Source organism: Triturus cristatus, chromosome 2_1, assembly GCF_964204655.1.
Source record: "Triturus cristatus chromosome 2_1, aTriCri1.1, whole genome shotgun sequence".
Lineage (NCBI taxonomy): Eukaryota > Metazoa > Chordata > Amphibia > Caudata > Salamandridae > Triturus > Triturus cristatus.
Genome location: NC_140581.1, coordinates 413706789 through 413727789, shown reverse-complemented (window position 1 = coordinate 413727789; position 21001 = coordinate 413706789). Strand labels below are relative to the sequence as shown.

Here is a 21001-nt window from a genome sequence, read left to right as displayed (position 1 = left end):
TTTGTACCCCACTGTGTGTCTGTTAGCCTCCCCTTAGTTACTTTGGATGTTTGCTGCTTCCTTCATAGTGTGAAAATCATGTATGTTCTTACCAAGTAATCACTATTGTCATTTTCTATATGCAGTGTCTAGTGCATTTCTTTTACCCTCCCCTGGATCATTAGAATAATATAATCGTAGGATGTTTCTAAATAAATAAATGTTAGGAAATCATTTCCCAAGTTATATGGTTCAAGTTAAGCGTGGCAAAAAGGAGGGAAGGTTTGCATGTCTGTAGGAAAGTAGGATGTACTTCTATGAGTACCCCCACTTTTTGCCTGGTGCTTAACTGTTTTATGACTGGTCCGACTGGGATCCTGCTAATCAGGACCCCAGTCTATCTGCTTTCTCCCTAAATTGTTCTGTTGCGTACTTAGGTACACTCCAGATTGGATATTGGGGTACCCTCATCAGTCCCTAGTATATGGTACTAAGGTACCCAGGGCATAGGTACCCCAGGGGTCTCACATGGGCTGAAGCATGCATTATGCCACCAATGAGAGACCATGCAAAATGGAACTACAGGCCTGCTATTGCAGCATGTGTAAGTTGGTGCATGCACCACTTACTAAAGATATAGGTTTACCATATCTAAGGGTCACTGCACTTAAAACCTATAAGTCACCGCTATAGCAGGCCTTTGCAATCCTGAAGGCAGGGTGCTTGGCTCTAAGTGAGAGCAGGACACCCCTGCAGCCTACTGAGTCCATTCTCCCGGGTTCTCAGTGAAGCAGCCATATTCTATAAAGAGGGGTGCCGTGTAATTGCACAATGACCATCTTGAAAACGGCTGCAACGAACCCAATAATGTTTGGTATCAAACATGTTGGAATCATACCCCCACACCGTAAACAGTGTAGAAGGTATGATTCCAAGCACTGGAAGAGACCTCCACTAGGCACTCAGTTTTCCCGGTCCCAGCCTTCTAGTCCCGGACAGCACAAAATGGTTGCTAGGGTGCTGCCGACCAGAGACACATTTCTGCCCTCCTGCTGCTTAGCCAAGCTCGAGCAGAGGAAGGTAGAACAATAGGCATCCTGTCACAGGGAGGTGTGACCACCTCCCAGACAAGATTTAGTGTATTAAAGCTGGGTGGGTGTGCTTGCCAACACCAGAAAGTCTGCATGAGGGGCCTATTTGGTGTGCATAATCCAGTTCAAACCAGCCCTGGGAGCCATTGGCTCCCGCTCTGGCACGAAAGTGGACAAAGGACATGGGAGTAACCTCCTCCCTGTCCAGACCCTCCACTGGGAGGGTCCCCTGAATCTTCCCAACCATTTCTCTAGGGTACTTAAGGGCTTACCTGGGTGAAGGTGTTTAGATTCGCCGTGGGATAAGATTCAGATCAGACACCATTGCACTTCTACCGTCTGGGCACTCTGGACTGCGCTGGACTTTGTTTGCACCTGACTTCGTCTCCCTTCCAGTTGCTGCACCGTCCATGCTTGTGCATCATACAGGAACCTTCCAAGGCCTGTGAAGCATCAATGAAAACCAAAGTAATCTCCCTTGGACTGAAGGTGTCACTCCCCTGCATTCGCAGGCACCGCAACTAAATCGACCGGTCAGCAGATCCTGAGCTCCTCTGAACTCCATGTGCTCTGCAACACAGGTGGTTGTTTTCCAAAGCTCCCAAGGCCTGCCCTGCCCTCTCACCAAGTTTGAGGCAAGTATCCCTCGTGTGGGTTGCAATAACCGAACACCTGTGCACTGCATCCAACTTGCAGCTGCAAAGGCTTGTTGGCTTCTTTGCAAGAAGATCTTTGGGCTCCAAGAAGCCCCAACCTCGAGCACTTCCAGTGACCAGAATCTTCAGCCAGACCGCATCGGATGCATCGTGGTCTGCATCCTTTGGTGAGCTGCTTGAGGTCCTCTCACGACTCCAGTGCCTCCGGCCTGTGGGTCCACTTGAGGGTCACACTTGTTACTTTTGGGCTCCCCTGATTGCTCGGGCCTGCACTGACTCCCCTGCCAGTGGTGAATCCCCTGGACCTTGCTGTTCCCAACTTTGCACCTTCTTGACTTCCTGTATGGGTTGCATTTGCCAAGGCTTGTTGGTGCTTCCGCGAGACACCGACGCCTCAGCACTCCACATCCATTGTGGGACAGCTCGAATCCGGGTCCTGGTCTTCCTCAGCATCGCCTGGTCCTCACAGCTGCAGAGTCAAGGTCATAGACATCTTCCCTGAAGCACCCGACTGGTCCCCTGGTCACCCCTGACTCCAAGTTGGATCCCTCCAGGCGCTTTCTCCTCTTCTAGCAGCGGCACTTTCCTGAAGTCCTCCATTGGGTTCGACAGCAGTTTCCAACGCCAGCTTTCCTGGGATAGGTAACTTGGGTACCACGGTATCCACGGGTGGGGTGGCTCTCCAACTTTGTGTCTTCCAAGGGGTTTCTTCAGGGTCCACTGGGAAGGGTCTCTAATCTTTAAAAATCCAACCGAGACTTGCACATAAAGTTGTATGGAGCACGCGGTCGTGTTCACACACTGCACACGCTCTCCGTGGTGTCCCCATCTACTTACCTTGGGTCCCCAGCAATTCTACGTCCTCTCGACATCGTCCGGACTCGAGTCGTGTTTCTTATACCACTTTCTTAGTATATGGTTTGGTCCCCCCCTGTGTATTTCATGCTATTTACTGTATTACTTTGCTAAAGTATTGTGTGCATTGTGTTTATGTCCGTGTTGGAGATAGTGGAACATACTAGAGAGTATTATATAATAAATACATATATTTATAATTACTTGGTGTGCTTGTTCTTTTCATTTAATCTATACTATAAGATTGCATTATAGTAAAACGGGCTGCTTTACACTCCTTCAAGACTAAGCCTGAAGGCTGCTTTTGCACAGCTACCACTTGGATAGCTTTCTAAGGTTGTCTGAGACCTCTTAAATCACCATATGGGTTGTCTCGACTAGTGCATGGTGCCCTCTTACATTAGTGGACATCATATACTAGGCCAGCCTCTCACATTGGTGAGCAGAGGTTGGGATTTAAGCCTGCATTGTTTTACCAGATATATCTTTGTATTGATTAACTGAAAAACGATCACTACTGCTAGGCACATATAATACAAGCTTAGTATAGTAAATTCTACTAAACTGAGGGTTGGGTAAGTTAAGTGTCTAACTTACCCTTTCTCCAACCTCGGAGAGTTTAGTTCCCTCTAGGTTAGGTAAGTGTAACACCACACCTCACTTAGTATGTCATCTAAAGGAGATGCCAGTGGCTCTCTGCCTACTAGATACAGTGAACTTTCGTTCCAAGAACTGAAAGCACTGTGTGCCTCTCGAAAGCTGAAGACAGGGAGAAGTGCCAACACGCAACACCTAGTAGAGATGTTACTGTTAGATGACCGAAGGAAAGCCAGTGGGTCAGATGAACAGGACAGAGTGGGTGGGCAGAGGACTCAAGATAGATCAGGAGGGGACCCCCTCATTGACCTAGAATCTAACCCTGACAAGGTGGAGCCTGATGACTTCCACCTGGACAATTCAGACCTCCCAGAGGAGAACACAGAAGGCCAAGAGGATGCCCGCATTGATCCTCCTGGGAAGGTGCAGAGTAGACCAAGGAGGTCTAGATCCTCCTCTGCAGAATCCAATACTTCTAGACAATCAGTAGGGACCTCCATTTCTAGTAAAGGAGGGAACTCTTTGTTTAGGGAGTACCAACTGCTTGAACGTGAGAAAGCTAGGCTTAGGCAAGAAAAGTTGGCCCTTGACAGAGTGCCTAGAAGTCCACAAGGCTACGAAAAAACTGTCACTTGAGTCCCATGGTGGCAGCAACAGTGTCCCTATTATTAAGGAACATTCTTTTCACCATAGGAACCTGAGCAAGATTGTCCATCCCTACCATGTTGGGGATGACATCCACAAATAGATAACTGCTTTAGAGATGGCCTGTAAAGTTCAGAAGGTCCCGCAAGAGCAGCGGGCAGCAATCTTGTGGCTCTCCCTCCTTTACTGACAAAGGTAGAGTTTAGCTCCTCACTGTTAGAAAAGAGGATGTTGATAATTACTCCGTTTTGAAAAGTTCTCTCATTGATGGGTTTGGCTTAACTACTGAACAGTATAGGATTAAGTTCAGAGACACCCAGAAAGCACAGACCTAGGACTGGGTAGATTTTGTGGATAGTGCTATTAAGGCTCTGAAAGGTTGGTTGCTTGGCAGCAAAGTGCCTGATTTTCATGAATTGTACAATTTGATTATGAGGGAGCAGATTCTTAAAAATTGCCAAAATCAGCTATTGCATCTGTACCTGGTGGACTCAGATCTGACTTTTACCCCAAGAATTGGGAAAGGAGGCAGATAAATGGGTCAGGACCAGGGTGAAGCAGAAAAACCAGAACAATGGTGGTGGCCAGAAGAAGCAAGATTCTTTTAAGACTCAAGATAAGGGTGGGGACAAGGGTAAAGACAAACAGGAGTCTTCATCAGGGCCCCATAACCCTGCATCTGGGAGGGGGGTGGAGGGAGTCACAATCCAACCAGGGTAAAGGCAAAAAGGAAACTTGGTATTACTTTTTTAAGGTGAAAACTCGTTGGACAAAGGATGCAGACTGTCCAAAAGCTAAGGAGACCAAGGAGACCACTCCTACCACCATTGCCCCTAAGGCAACTGCACTGCCTAGCATAAGTGGTGGTACAGGGAACAAGGGAATAGTGGGGTTAACCTTGGGATCTGAGGTGGGTTCTGGCTTAGTCAGACCTTCAGCTCTTGCTGTGCCTTTCTGTGATTATTGCAAAAAGAACAACTGATGGCAGAATGCAGAACAATGTCAGACATTCACCCCAGTACAGAGATCTGGGCATAAATCCATGAGCAAAAGAAAGCTGGATTTAACCCAGATCTTTTGACTGGGGGTGAATGTTTTGATTTGCTCTGCATTCCGTCCATCAATTGTGTGTCTTTTGCATTCTCGCCCTAAGTGCGCCGGGTATGCCCAGACGTGGGTCCCGGGCTCACTGTGCCACTGGAATCAAGCTATCCTGGCTGAAGAGGGGTGAAACCCCGAAACCGGTCCTAGGATGCTTTTTTCCTGTCCAGGGAGGACCTGGCTTGGCAGTTCGGGCTGGACAGTCCCCATGAGGCACAGGGTCAAGACTGATTTCCATATGGCCAGGTCTAAACTGGAGTGGCATGGTGAGCAAAACAATGATGGATTTAACCCAGATCTTTTCACTGGGGGTTAATGATTTGATTTGTTCTGCATTCCGTCCATCAATTGTGTGTCTTTTGCTGTCTGTGATGGTGGCATAGATATTGCCACCTTATTTGTCAGTCCCAGTAACCTGGGCAAGTACAGACAACAGCCTTTGGTAAATGGAACATACGCAATGGCCTACATGATGGAACAGAGGCAATAGCCTACAGGGACACAGGGGCCAGTACCACAATGGTGACAAAGAAACTTGCGTCTCCTGGTTAAATCATACTTGGAGAAAGGTAACAAGTGATCAATGCAAACAATGTCAGGACTGACCATTTCTTGGCAGTTGTTAATTTCAGCTGGGGAGGGGTAACTTGCCCTAAAAAGATTGTGGTAAGTTCAGACCCACCAGTAGATTGATTGTTGGGCAATGATTTTGAGACTTCAGCTTGGGATGAAGTTGAATTTAGGACTCATGCAGCAATGTTAGGCATCTCTGCAGATGTGTTTGCTGTGAACAGGTCACAAGCCAAATTGACACCCATTGAACAGGCCCTGGATCCTGGAACAATGCACCTGGTGCCTTCCAAGAGAAGGAGCAGGAGAGGTAGGGCTGTGTCTTCCACCCAGACTCAAAGTGAGGATCAGTCTCTTGAGGGGGATGATCTTAGTCCATGTGAAGGACTTGCACCAGATGAATTTGAGCCTGAGCAGATTGAGTTCTTAGGGGCAGGGTGCCCTATCAGAGCAGACTTGAGTTTGGAACAGCAAACCTGCCCCTCTCTTGAACTCCTAGGACAACAAGCTGCTGCTGAGGCTGCTGGGAATGTCAGTGGGCCCCACAGGATCTACTGGGATGAGGGACTACTCTACTCAGAGGTTAGAGACCCCAAACCTGGTGCCACCAGGAGGTCGATTATACCTCCGAAGTTTAGGGGCTTCCTACTCACCCTAGCACATGACATTCCCCTGGCAGGCCAAAGTGAAACTTGGGACAGGCTTGTCCCCCACTTTCATTGGCCTCCCATCTCTGAGGACACAAAGGAGTTTTGTCGCTCCTGTGCCACTTGCCAAGCTAGCGATAAGGCAGGTGGCACCACAAAGGCCCCCTGATACCACTTCCAGTGGTGGGGGTTCCCTTTTTAGAGGGTTGGGATTTATATCATTGGTCCCATGAATCCTCCTACAGAATCTGGTCACAGTCACATTCTAGTGGTGGGGGACCATGCCACTAGGTACCCAGAGGCCATTCCCCTCAGCACCACTACAGCTCCTGTGGTGGCAAGGGCCCTCTTAGGAATTTTTTCCAGAGTGGGCTTCCCTAAGGAGGTTTTAACTGACAGAGGTACCAACTTCATGTCAAGTTACATAACTGCAATGTGGAAGAAGTGTGGAATGAATTACAAATTCACCACACCCTATCATCCTCAAAGCAATGGGTTAGTTGAGAGATTCAACAAAACCCTGAATGGTATGATCATGTGCATTCCCCAGAAAAGCTTAGGCGAAAATGGGATGTCCTTCTGCCCTGCCTTCTCTTTGCCTACAGAGAGGTCCCTCACAAGGGGTTGGCTACAGCCCTTTTGAACTTCTGTTTGGGCATCCAGTCAGGGGTCCCTTGTGTTTGGCGAAGGAGGGATGGGAGCTACCTCTCAAACCTCCCAAACAAGACATAGTGGACTATGTACTTGGTCTCCGCTCCAGGATGGCTGAGTACATGAAGAAGGCAAGCAAAAACCTGGAGGCCAGCCAAGAATAGCAAAAAGCTTGGCATGACCAAATGGCTGTCCTGACTGTTTACCAGCCTGGTCAGAAAGTGTGGGTGTTGGAATCTGTGGCTCCAGCAGCTCTCCAGAACAAATGGACCCCACACCATCATTGAGCAAAAGGCTGAGGTCACCTACTTGGAGGACCTTGGCACTCCCAGGTGCACCCACAGGGGGCTCCATGTGAACAGGCTAAAACCTTTTGTGGACAGAGCTGACATGGGCTTGCTCATGGCAACTGATGAGGGACAGGAGGAAGAGAGTGACCCTCTCCCTGATTTCCTCTCACAAAATCCTGATGATGGGTCAGTAGATGGTGTATCCATGGCAGGCAGCCTCATGAAGTGGACACAAGTGAGAGTCTGCCTGTTAAAAATAAGATTTACAAGCAGTCTGACCATATCAGAGAATTAATCAGGACAGAGGTCAAAAGGATGCTTGAATTGGGAGTAATTGCGCCCTCGGATAGCCCTTGGGCTAGTCCAGTAGTCCTGGTAACAAAACTTCACACCAAGGGTGGAAAAAGAGAGATTAGGTTTTGTGTTGACTATAGGAGTCTAAATGCATATTTTTATGAATACTTGGTGTGGTTCTTTTCATTTAATCCATACTATAAGATTGCATTCTGGTAAAACAAGCTGCTTTACACTCCTTCACGACTAAGCCTGAAGGCTGCTATCCACAGCTACATCTTTGGATAGCTTTGTAAGGTTGTCTGAGACCTCTTAAAACACCATAAGGGTTGTCTGGACTGGTGCAAGGAGTCCACTTAAATTAGTGGACATCATTTACCAGGCCAACCTCTCAAAGGCAAACTCAGTAGCAGATCTGCCAAGCTTGCTTGCCTCCAGCACTAGACAGGAAGACTTTCTCCTAGAAGTGCTACACGTTTGAGAAGGCAATGTAGCTTGGGCTGGGGACTTCAACTGGTTTAAGAATCGGGGTGTTACAGGAAATCAGTGGTTTGTCATTAATTTATTAGGCACAATGAATACAATATTTCGATAAAGATAACAGGATCTGGGTTTAAGAGATGTTTGGTGGGACATTCATCTGATTATTACAGACTTTTTTTTATCCCGTGGTCACATGATATACTCCCACAGAGACATAGTGTCATGATTCCTCCACGTCAGTTCCGCTGAGACTTTGTTATCTGCCAATGCTTGTTGCAACTTTGCCATTTGTCTGTACCAATACTTGTTGCAGACTATGCTGCTATCAAGGCCTTTTGTCTCTTCTGTTGTTTTTTACCAATGCATGTTGTGACTGTCATTTGCCACTGCTTGTTGAGACTTTGCCATTTGTCTGTACCAATGCTATGCAGACTATGCTGCTATCAAGGCCTTTTGTCCCTTCTCAGCTCCAGTAGGTTACCGGAGAGCTGGAATCTGGAAACTTCTTCCTGAAGCCTTTAAATAGGGACCACATCCTGTTCTCAGTGCTGGTTATTGAGAACTCGGAGTGTTAGTAGCAGCTGTTTCTGTTCTCCAGTTGCAGACAAGATGATTCTGGTTGCAGTAAGGAGACTTCTGATGTCATTCCACAGGTTGTAGATCTTCTCCCAGCCTCCCCAGTTACAATCAGGTAGGAGCATCCCTTTCTTAAACGACAGCATCGTGTAAGGAAATACGTGTAGGTCGTGTCATTTTGCATATATAAAGACAGTTTCATATCGCGCTGAAGCTCTCTCCAGGCATTTACATGTTTGGTGATTTGGGCATACTGTGCAATGTGCCAGAATGCTCAAATCACCAAAGCGCTTTAGGGCATTTACAGATTTGGCGCATACCTGATGACTTTGGCACATCGCGTTGAAGCGCACTTTGAACATTTGCATATTTGGACTCAGTGCATCGCGCTGAAGCGCTTCCCAGACATTTATACTTGTACTCTGATACATAGCGCTGAAGCGCTTTATTGGGCATTTGACTATTAATCTGCCTCATTAGCATATGGTATGTGTTGTGTATTGCAGAAAGGTTGTTTAAAGTAGCACTGTGATGTTTAACAGTGCTTTAACACACTTCTTTATGGAACAAGGTGTTTAAAAGCCTAGTGGCTCTTTATATGAATGTGTGCTTTCTCTAGAACATGGTTATTTATGCATTAGCCAAAACATTGTATTGTTGAGAATTATAGGAACAGAAGTTGCCAGAGAAGTCTGAGAATACATACACAACGACGGTTCTATACATAACCTGCTTTTTCTTTACATGTCTCCCTCCCCGCAGTACCTTCCCTAATTCTCTTGCCCCCGTCTAGCCACTTTGATACTTAGTGCAATTACGCTTGAGTCAAGGCTGCTGGAAGGTGGCCTTCTTGAGGGTACTGCTCCAGAGGAACCCAACAGACTCTTATCAGATCTGACACATAGAGCCTGATTTCGACGTCTGGCGGTAAAGCATTCGACCACAGGTCGGAGGCTTTTCGACAGACATCAATGGTTTCAATGCCGACCGCCTAATTTCAATGTAGGCGGTTGGAATTGAAGCCTGCTGGTCATTCTGGCTAGCTTCCAATGGGCTCAAGGAGCACGTCGGCCCTGGCATGTAAAATGATGACGTTTACGCCGTAGGGATTACGATGCTCGGTTTCCGACATGGTAAGCCTGCTGGAAAGCGACTTCGGGGGCCCATTGCAGGGCCCCCTTCTTCCTGCGCCTCAGTTGCGGGCCGAGGGGGCACAGTTAATCCCTGTACCGCGTGGCAGGCATCTCAAGGTGCCTGCCACGCAGTGCAGGGATAACAGAATCTCCCATTTCTCTATGGGAGCTTGTGCTACAGCTGGTTTACGGCTGCAGCACAAGCTCCCATTGAGAAATGGGAGTTTGAGATTGCACCATGTGCGGTCGCATTGTAATAGCGGTGTCGGGCCTGCCGACCGAAGGTCAGCCAGTCCCGGAACCGCTACGGTGTCCGCCCGACATCGTAATCAAGACCATAATGTGTGGCTGAGGAACATCAACTACACATGTTCAGTAAAGGTGTAATGCTGGACACAGCTATTATCTTTGTTGGAGCTTTAATGGAAACTAGAACGCTTCCCGTAAGTGATGGAATTGAAAATTAATCATCACAGGTCAAAGATACTGAATCTGACACTTAACGGTGTTGAATCAGATAGACCCATAGGAAGCATGCTCTTTTAAAGGGAAAAAGAATTAAAAACTTGGCATTGTCTTGACTTCTGAAACAACAATTGCAAATCCCCATACTTTTTTACAATCAAAAACTTTGTGCTAGGGGGTGTGGCCAAGTGGTCCAACATGACGGACGCGCTCCGGAGGCCTGCTCTAAAATCCTTCTTTAATCCTGTGACAACAGACCATATTTTCCCCCAGGCTCCCCTGTACCGTATCTCTATGCACCCGTTGTCTGGTGGAGGTGCTTAACGGCGGACTCGCAACTGGAGCGGCAGCCTGGTGACGCCACGGGCCGGCCCGGGGCTTGAGGTTCGGGCCCTGGATGCGTCACATCCCTGCTCCTCTGCCGCGCTACGTCCGGACTGCCCCGGAGGCCCGCCGACGGGCACGCGCAGAATTCCTGGGGGAGACGGGAGCGGCGATTGTCTTGCATCCGCCCTGGGGACCACGGAGTGTACACACCAGAGCTCCAGCGCTGTGTCGCGAGACCCAGGTGGCGAGGAGATCGATTCCAGAGGCCTGCGCTCGGTGGTTCCCCACCACCGGTTCTACACGTCGCCCGCCTGTTTGGTGGCTCTGGTGATGGCGGAGGCCACGGTCTATCCCTCCGCTGGCTGGTGGCGGCCCCTGGGGCGGAGCCGAGAATACCGCGCTGGGTTGTGGCCACGCGGTTGAGCCGAGTCTCGGCTGGAGGACGTTGCGGCCGGCAGAATTAGTGACTGATGGAGCTGGGCCGGCTGCCTAGCTGTGAGGAGCCTCCACTGTGCCCCATGGCCCCTCGTGGCTGCTGAGGATCCCTTCAGAGGTCATTGTCTGGCCCCCCTTATGCAGCTACACCCCGAGGGCCCCTGGATGTTTTCCAGGTGTGCCGCGCCCCTGTCTAGCCTGACTGCACCCGCTGTGGGGCCCCCTTGGGTCCTTTGTGAGCCTACCTTTGCGCTCCTTGAGGGCTGGCAGGCGGTGGTGTGATGCAGCAGTGAGCGCACCGGGTCGGAGCGGGGCTGCGCACACGGCTCGATTCTTACGTGGGGCCCCTCCGTGTCCACACCAAACTGAGGCCGCAAGGGCTTTATAGGGCCTAGATCCCCCCCATTACCCCATGGAGCAGAGGAAGTGACGGGGCAGACAATCTCCTTTCAGCAACAATCCTGCATGGGAACCACCCTCCATACATTGAACAGGGCTTGGAAGAGAGCGGTTGCTAGAGTGAACCGGGGATCACTACCTCTTCGCCACAATCCAGTTGAAACACATATGGACCACGCAGTGCAGCAGAGATACACCTAGGTGGAGGTGTCCAATAGGGGGGGTGAAGGGGTGCCTGTGCACGAAGCGGCCGGGTTAGGTCCTGGTGCGGCTTATGTTTAGGTGGTCTCCGCGCCGGCCTTCCTGCCCACCCTGTTGGTGGAAGTTATCTGGATCGACTACTCACTGCAAGACCTCCTCCCCTCCTCAGGTGCTGCTGCCGCCACAACCGTCGCCCTGGGTGAGACTGCACTGCCTACTGGCATTTACAGCACTCTGCTGGCACTGTGTGTTTACCTGCTGTCACTAACCGTGACTCGTGACAAGTTGCAGACTACCAAACAAAGTACACTGGATCGCTATGCCGCCTCAGGGACTCAAACGGCAGATTTGTTGAGTCAGAGCTCTACTGGTCCGGACAACGCTGCATTGATGGCGGCAATAACGCAATTACAAGACGCGCTGGAGGCCAAGATCAGGGCGGTCGGGTCAGATGTGATGTTGATCTGCCAGGATCTCCGCAAGGCAGTGGACAGGATAACGGAAGCAGAAACCCAGATATCAACCACAGAAGACACAGTTGCACCTATCCACAAGAAGGTATCCTCTCTGGAATCCATTACCAAAGGCCTAGCGATGAGGGCGGAGGACGACAAATGCAGGGCCCGGAGGAACAATCTTCGCTTTGTGGGCTTTCCGGAGGGCTGCCAGGATAACAATGTGGAACGATTCCTCACCGAGTGGATAGTTGGTTGGATTACTCAGCCGCCTTTGTCTAAGTTTTTCATCATTGAACGCGTTCACCGCGCTTTGATGCAAAAACCTCCGCCAGGGGCCAGGCCTTGGCCCATCATAGCTAGGTTCTTAAATTTTCACGACCGCGACGCGATCCTCACACAGGCCAGATTGGCGAGCCAGCTTCAACATGACTCCCACCGCATTCTAATCTTTCCAGACTATACAAGATTGGTGCAGCAACGTCGGCAATCATTTACGGCTGCCAAAGCCCGACTGCGAGATCTCAAACTCCAATATGCATTACTCTTTCCCGCCCTGCTGAGAGTCATCTTCGAATCACGTATGCTCTTCTTTGATAACCCCGAGGAGGTGTTCCACTGGACGGACGAAAGGAGGAGACTCAAGCCACACACCCAGTAGCACCTTGAATTGGAGTCGTCCTCTGGGGAGGCCATGCGGCAGCTCCTCAAACCCAAAGGGAAACTAAATCGTAGATTGAGCTTGAGGTGCCGCTTCAAATCTCAAGGCTCTTCCAGCTCCCAGGTGGAGGACGGTCCACTAGAATCATCGCCGTCACATCATGGAGACTGAGGGTCACAGGTGACTTATTTGTGCAGACCAGACTGGCTGGTAATCCCCAGCTCACTTCCCTTAGTTTATGTACTTCCTCAGACTGTCTGGCACTGGTGCAGGGGCCTGAGAACTGAGACTTGAATGTCCATAATGCTGATGGGCCTACCCATCACTCTTTTCTCAGCATTTCAGAACGTAGTACTTGTTGGGGACTGTTCTATGGGGAACCTTTGGTGTGGGGCTGTGCCCTGCCCCCATTGGGGCAGTGGTATGACGCCCACCGCGACAGATGCTTTTACTGTTTGGAGGTATTGGGTGGGGTGAGTGGGGGAAGGGTTGGGTTTCTTGAACTGTTTGATGCTATGTTTTACTGCCACCAGCTCACCTGTCATATGTGCCCCTGGGATTGCCACTGTCATTCACGTCCTCGCCTTCCTATATACATGACACAACCATCTATGCCACAAGATTTAGTGGGGGCTAAGAGTATAGTGCTCCGAGTACTTAGTTGAAATGTAAACGGCCTACTCGATAGGATTAAACTGGGGGCTGTGCTGCGACAGGCGAAGCGCCACAGGGCGGGTGTCCTCTTTGTGCAAGAGACCCATTTGGCGGGTTCCAAGACACCTTGTTTGGAGAGGTTCGGTTTCGCACACACTCACCATGCTGGATTTACTAGAAGTTCTCGAGGGGTTGCCATCTTCATACACCGCAGCGTCCCCTTCGCTCATAGCCGAACATGGTCGGACCCACAGGGTAGATATATTGTGCTATATGGGATGCTATATGGGGAATCCGTTGTTCTGGGCAGTGTCTACGCCCCCCCTCTCTCATGGTCCCCAGTCAAGAAACTGACGATGTTCTGGACTGATTCCCCATCGGGATTGACTTTAGTTGGAGGGGATTGGAAGGATGTCATGTCCCCATCACAGGATAGGTGGCGCGCTGCGGCTCGAGCTGCAGAGACCCCTGGCTCTAAATTATTGCCCCTGGTTCAGGGCCTGGGGTGGGTGGCTCGTGGAGGACCATACATCCCAACACGCATGCGTACACTTCTTTTTCTGGAGCCCACGAATCCTTCTCTCGTCTAGATTACTTGTTCCTCTCGGGGGCACACACTCATAGGTTGACCGCAGCTGAAATTCTTCTCCGGGGTCTATCTGACCATTCACCGGTGTCTATTCTCCTATTCCAGGAGCTTCCCATTCCGGTGGCATTTGTCGCCGCGGCTGCTGTGAGACGATAATTATAAGACACATATACACAAATCTATAGCGGACTATTTCTTACTCAATACAGGCACAGTAGAATCTCCAGTCATCCTGTTGGAAACAATGAAATCCACTCTCAGAGGAGCAGATATTGCCTTCTGTACCGCGCAACGCCAATAGCGACGCGATAAGTTATTACAAATTGAGGCCCAGCTACTTGATCTGGAGCATGCGAGTAAAGACACAGTGGGACAGGTCACACGTAGACAATTACTAAACATCCAACAGACTACACCAGGGAACTCCTAAATGAAGCCCGACTTTATTGGGTTGCCACCGGTAGTCAGATATACCAATGGGGAGACAAGCCTAATGCCCTGCTGCATCACCTGTGTCAGTAGACACTGCGCCCCCAGATGCTCCGGAGTATACAAGGCCCCGATGGGACTGCTCCTACGGACCCGTCCGCCATTGCGGAATATTTTTCCTCGTATTTTGCAGATCTATATGCCCCCCATGAAGCCCTACCCGCTGCCCTTGTACTGAAATGTATCGCTGACTTTCCTCCTCGAGCACTGTCGGATACAACGCGAGATGCACTGAACGCCCCCCTGTCGGTGGACGAACTGCTGACCGCGCTGCTTGACATGCGGGCAGGAAAGACACCAGGTCCGAATGGTTATCACCCGCAATTACTAAAACCCTACCTCGTGGCACTGGAGGCGTCATTGGAGAGTGGCGATCTCCCGCCGGATTGGCGACATGCGGAGATTGTTGTATTTTTTAAGCCAGGTCGTACGCCGGAACAATATTCATCATATCGTCCGATTTCATTACTTAATGTGGAAGCTAAGCTTCTGAACAAGGTGATTGCAAACCGCCTAGTCCCGTATATTACGGAGCTGGTCTACCCAGATCAGGCCGGTTTTATGCCGAACCATGCTATGCGGCACAATATCAGACGTGCTCCTAATGCTATCGCCGCAGTTGACAAGCTTGGCGCCCCTGCCGCGCTTCTCCTGACGGATATGAGCAAAGCCTTTGATTCCCTCAGCTGAACGTATCTCTTTGCCTTGCTTGACCACCTAAATATAGGCCCCCGGTTATTAAGCCTCATTCGCCTGCTGTACACGAACATAACCGCCTCGGTCAGAAGGCCGACTTGGTTTCCAGAAGCTTCCCTATCGGGCGGGGGACACACCAGGGCTACCCGCTCTCCCCTTATCTTTGTGCCCTTGCTATGGAGCTGCTAGCTGCTTGGGTTCGCATAGACGCGCAGATGCGTGGGTTCGAGTGGACACCAAGCATCTCCGACCGCATAGCGCTCTATGCGGATGATGTTTTATTCTTCCTCGTAGACATTGACCGGACCGGGCCACGCCTCCATCGCATTATGCAGATCTTTGGCTAAACCTCCGGCCTCTATATGAATCGGGGCAAATCATTTTTGCGGCCGCTGCGAGGTGGAGATCAGCTAGGCGACTGGTCGCGTGAGGTAGTGGTGGCCCCGGACTGCTTCAAATGTATAGGAGTATATCTCTCAACGTCTCCGGCATTGGCGTGGACCACTAACCTCGCCTCCCCTATGGACACAGTGAGTGAACAGATGCAAGCGTGGTCCCAACTGCCCCATCTCTTTGTTAGGTCCGCCATTTTTAAAATGATTTCTCTACCTCGTCTCCTTTATCAATTACAGAACCATCCCCATCTGATCGAAACAACATGGTTTTGTCAATTGAATGCTATTCTAGCCCACTTTCTTTGAGGGGGAGGGGGGGGGGGGGAGGGGTTTCGCGAGTAGCCCTGAGGACCTGCTTCCAGTCAACTTACTCCGAGGGCCACCCCAGACGTTCAGGCATATTACATGGCCTCCCACCTACTCATCCTCAAGGACTGGTGGTATGATGCTCGTGGGGACCTGGCATATGCTGTGGAACGCTGGCTGCTAAGTGACACCACCCTCCATGTGGCTCTCTATTCGGTGGCAATGCTTTGCAAGCTACCACCCGCTACGGTCGCAATCTTCAAGATTTGGAAGTCGGCACCCCGCCTGATGGGTTGGTGGGGGAGACTCACCAGGGAAACTCCATTGTGGAACAATGGACAATTACCACAGCTGGTGCAGCTGTACGGCTTTCGGGCTGGGAGGCCATAGGGATTGACACAGTGGGGGCAGTTGTACGCGGATGCGCTCTCAAATCCTTTCTGGATATACAAGCGGAATATGATATGCCCCACGCGCAGTTTTACCGCTATCTCCAGTTCCGACATGCCTTCACCCCATACATATCTCTCCTAAAAGAGATCCCTGAAATTAACCCCATTGAAGTCAAAGTTTTTATGTGCGACTTGGGGGACCACAATATAACTAAAATATATTGTACACTTATTAACAATACCCCTACCACACTACATAAAACTAGAGAGGCATGGCAGCAGGACTTAGGCCCTTTGGTGGAGGACGACTGGGTTGAGGCTCTAGAATCCCCGCGCAGTGCAGCCATCGCAGACTGTCTGCATCTTTTTCAGTTTAAATACCTCCACAGAGCCTACTATACCAGACACAGACTGTGGCGCGCTGGGCTCATCACGTCCCCACATTGCTTACGCTGTGGCTCTATGGAGGGTACTTTCCTACACACCATGTGGTCCAGCCCAACACTGTAAAGATTCTGGACAGGGGTGTTTACATGCCTATCCGAGGTTCTGGTGTGGGACATTTCATCCTCGCTGAGGTTGGCCATGCTGCATGCTATGGAAAACATAGGCGGCAATAGATATAAGCACCACCTTCTATTTCTGGGTCTCACGCTGGCAAAAAGAGATATCGCCCGGGTCTGGAAAAATGAATCTCCACCGTTGTGGGGTATGGAAGAGGGGTCTAGACTTTGGTATGGGCTTGGAACTCCCGGTCTTTGAAGCGAGGGAATGCCCTCGTAAACACTACAAAATCTGGAAACGGTGGGCCGATTACAGGGGACTGTATCTAGAACCTCCTACCCCCCGTCTGACGCTGAAGAATTGTTGCTAAGACACTAGTGGAATGGCATTTCATTAGTGCTTTTATTCGCTGCAACTGTGGGTGGCAAAAACTTTCCCTATATTCAAGATTGTTTTATTTGCTGAATGGAGGCAATGTGGCACAGTTGTTTTTTCTTTCTTCTTTTTTGTTTTTACCTTCCTTCAGAATATATTTTACCTGCAATCAATCCTTTTTTTGTTTTTACCTTCCTTCAGAATATATTTAACCTGCAATCAATCCTCAAATGTTGTTAAAAATGTTGACTCTCCACCGTTGCTGCCTGCTGCCTCACCAGCCCCGTCCCCTTAGCTGACTCCTTCCCCTAGCCCCGGGCACAGGGTTCCCCCAGTCCTCGCTCTGTTCCCCTTCCCCTCTTTGGACTCCTCTGGATAGTTGGGGTTCCCCATTTGGGGAGCACGTGCTGCTACTTTCGACTGTGGGTAGCCTTGTGGGTGTTGTTTTCTTGTGGTTTGTATAAAATGAAACCGTACTGTGGGGTATTATGGCTGTGGCCCATGATGTTGATAACTCCTGCTTATGCTCCTTTGTAACGCCAAGTGTTCTATGAACGTATGCCATATGTTTCTGCCATTCCTAGCGGCCGGCCGGAAGGTTGTGGGCCCATATTTGTATATTCTTGAGATTTGTAATAAACGGTTTCAAAAAAAAAAAAAAATGTTGACTCTCGTATATGTCATCCTGATTATGTACCCTGGGTCTCCTGCAAAGTCCCGCGTACTGTGTTGGTTGTCAACAATAAAATTATTGTTGTGGGGGGAAAAAAACTTGGTGTTACCAGTACCAAGGCAATGTGAACATTTTTCCAAATATATCAACACAAACGCACACAACAGAGATAGTTTTAACAAACATAAAAAAGCAAACCAGTTTGTTATTTACATGCACCTGGCTAACTTTGCTGACTTCAAATTCTTCCTCCTCTGCTTCCTCTCCAAATGAAAGCAATTTAAAATTTCTAAAAAACAAAACAAATAAGGCAGACATATTTACCAATACATTTTAGCAATGTAGTAATGCACAGTATAACTTTTTCACCTATATATACTACAGTAAATGTAAACAAATACATACTACTCAGAGCATTGTGACTCGAACATTCCTATAACTTCATTCAAAAGAAAAAGTTGATGGAGTTCTACTTTATGTATTGTTTGAATCGTTTATTTAAGGCCAAACTAACTTTTCAACTGCTGGACTTATGCTAGTGTTACCCAAATTCCATTTGTGCATTTATATGCATACATTTTTATTTAAATTCGGCATATCATTCAAAAGTACCACAGCTTACTAGAGGGTCAGAAAGTGAAATAATAATTCAATGCCACCGTATCAATGAGGATGCTCCTCCCTCACTATATAAGGCATCACTTCGGTAGTTTCACAATTTCAAAGAAGCAACAGATCTAAACGTGGAGGAGAACCACGGCATTAAGCATAACAAAATTGTTTCTTTTCCACAGAGCTCACAATCCATTCAGCTCTGCTGGGCCTAACTCGTTCCACATCAAGGGGCTGTGGCAAAACTCAAACACATCCTGCCATGCAGTGAACTCTAATTCATCAACGAGCACTGCATCCTGGTTCTATCATTCAGCCCGCTGCATTCACAGTCTATGAGCTATCAACATACTTTTATGGGCCAGATAGGACTGGCAGAGACCACTAGAGTCAACTATTGGCAATCCTTCACTAAAATGTGCAGATCCCGCCCCCTCTCCTTTCATCACTATGGAAAGCCGGCTTCAAAGGTGAATGCATCTAAGCCAACTGAAAAACTGCAAGTTATGTCTCCTTTACATCTGCCCTTTCCACACATCTTCAGACTGGTCTCTAAAATCCTCTTAGCAATCTCACTTGCTTCCTCACTTATTTCCCCCAACACAGAGTCCCAAATATGTCAAGGCTTTTCTTTCCAATTGTCTAAACGTGTGCACCCAAGTCATATCAATGAGAACCTGATCTCTTATACCTCTACTACAATACCTCCAACACGATTAAATGCCAGGGCCATCTACACTACACAGCTCTGTGAACCTCTAATTCATGACCTTTTTCCCCCTTGACATGCATCTCCACCGACAAGTGAAATTCATGACTGGTGTTATTTTTTCACTGAATTATTCAGCTGTGTTATCACCGTCTTTTTGATGAAATTAAGAAGCAACGTCCATTCCAAAGAAAAGATTCTTCGCATACTGCAAAATGTTTATAATTACTTAGTGCCTTTTCCCTTGGATTGTTTTGCCCCCTGTTCCTGCTGGTCTTTTTTCAGTGTTTTATTTTCCCTTGGAATTATATCATCAAATGGGTTGAACAAGATCTACAAAACAAAAGCAATATTTGTAATTGAATTATTGTAATGTAATTATTACAAAAATACATTTATGATACAGAAGGCAAAGCTGGCCACACAACATTCAGCTAATGTATTAATCCAAGCATTTTGCTACCAGTCCAATTTCTTGGTCAGCATTCTTCGACTTTTGATGAGTAAATTCTAAACCTGTACCTTACCAAGGTCGACAGCTGAAGTAATTGTGTACTGTTGTCCAGTAGAAAAGTTTATAAATTTGGTCCTAATGTTAATTACTACATTAGACAACAATATCTTTATTTTGAAGCTAGAATAGGCTCCATTGTTGAGAGATGCACCTATCAGGGGGAAATTTCAAACCATAAGTTTGATACTGCTGACATAAGACATATATTGCTCGGATGGTGCTTCGTGTCTTATTACGAGTGGCCCAGTGTGGGAGCGTTAATTCTACACCCCTTGACTTAATACCACCGGCCTCATTAACTTCGGAGAATTACCAGGGGAAAATAGTTAATTCCTCAGATTCCTCTAGTAATTCAGCATTCTCAGCTGCTGTTTCTCCCAAAGATTGCATCTGCTTTTAGCAACTGAAAATTCTGGGGGATAAACAAGGAAGGTTTGCGGTAACTTCACCAACGTTTAAATTCCCAATGTAGCCAGTAACAGGTTTCCTGCCCCATCAGAAAAAAACAAAGACACTGTTGAGATTAAACTGATTCTACCGAAAGAAAGGCTTTATCAGTGAGAGGAAGCTCTCACAATTGTGCAGAAAGGAATCCATTGTTTTGAAGTTTCTGTCAAGGCCAGACAGTGCCCGAGTTGGATTAATCTGTTTAACTAAATCCACGGATAGGCAGATGTTCCTTGAGCATAGTTAATACATTCCAAACATTGACTGGCCACTGGGATAAGTTTAGATAGCATTAAGTTGTGGCTTAAGTAGATAACCAAATGGTGCTTCGTATACAAAGTTCTGTTCGGCGCAGTTATCCAAATCCCGGGAAACGCTAGTCAGTTCCTACGTCCTCTAGCCCGTAGGAGTGGGAAAACATTGACTTAACTGGAAGCACTTATTTTCCTAAATAATAAAATATAGCAATAGCTAAGTGAAAAGAACTTACTCCATTACTAGAAGCCGACTATAAAACATACAATCAACAACAGTCCTCTGAACACATCAGAATATAACTAAAGAAGGGCACTTTTATCAAATTCGTTTCAGCAAGCAAACTTTCATTCAGAAATTGACTATTAGCAATGTAGGTCCGTACAGGGAGAACAGGTTAACTTTCAATCCAACTGAATTAGAACGCTAGGAAGTTGGTGTAGTTGTGAAAGACATCATCACAGCTGGAAAAATTAATCTCCCTGTCCAAACCCACTTTAGGAATTCCAGGAAGTGTTTTACAAAGAGTTGTTTGACTGTAGGTTAACAAATCGGCATCTGATTACTACGGCAGCTAATCCGAATATAGAGCGTGGAGTATACTACGGCAGCTAATCACAGTATGCAGACAGTATTTATTAGACCATGTCCTTGGACTTTTTAGTCAGTGGCAGCAATCACGAGGATCTTGTAGATGTGAGAATCATACTACTTCACATGCTCACAGTTGGCCTCTGGTTACTGGCGCATGGCTAATAAGAAGCAAGATCAATATAAAGGAGTTGTCACATCTCGAGAACAGCAGTTATGATAAATATGGGACCATTAATAGTAGCAATGAAATTAATACATTGTCAGTCTTCAAAGACAATTAAACAAA

At 48.1% G+C, this 21001-nt stretch overlaps 1 protein-coding gene across 1 annotated transcript in view; it reads right to left on the bottom strand.

The window, feature by feature from the left end:
* Nucleotides 1–21001, bottom strand: part of CWC27 (CWC27 spliceosome associated cyclophilin) — an 873807-nt gene that overhangs the window by 775297 nt on the left and 77509 nt on the right. The window contains exons 6-7 of the mRNA XM_085631671.1: nucleotides 19135–19238; nucleotides 17804–17873 (exon numbers count right to left, since the gene is read on the bottom strand). Of these exons, the coding sequence (XP_085487797.1) occupies nucleotides 17804–17873; nucleotides 19135–19238 (174 nt within the window). The remainder of the gene's footprint in view (nucleotides 1–17803; nucleotides 17874–19134; nucleotides 19239–21001) is intronic.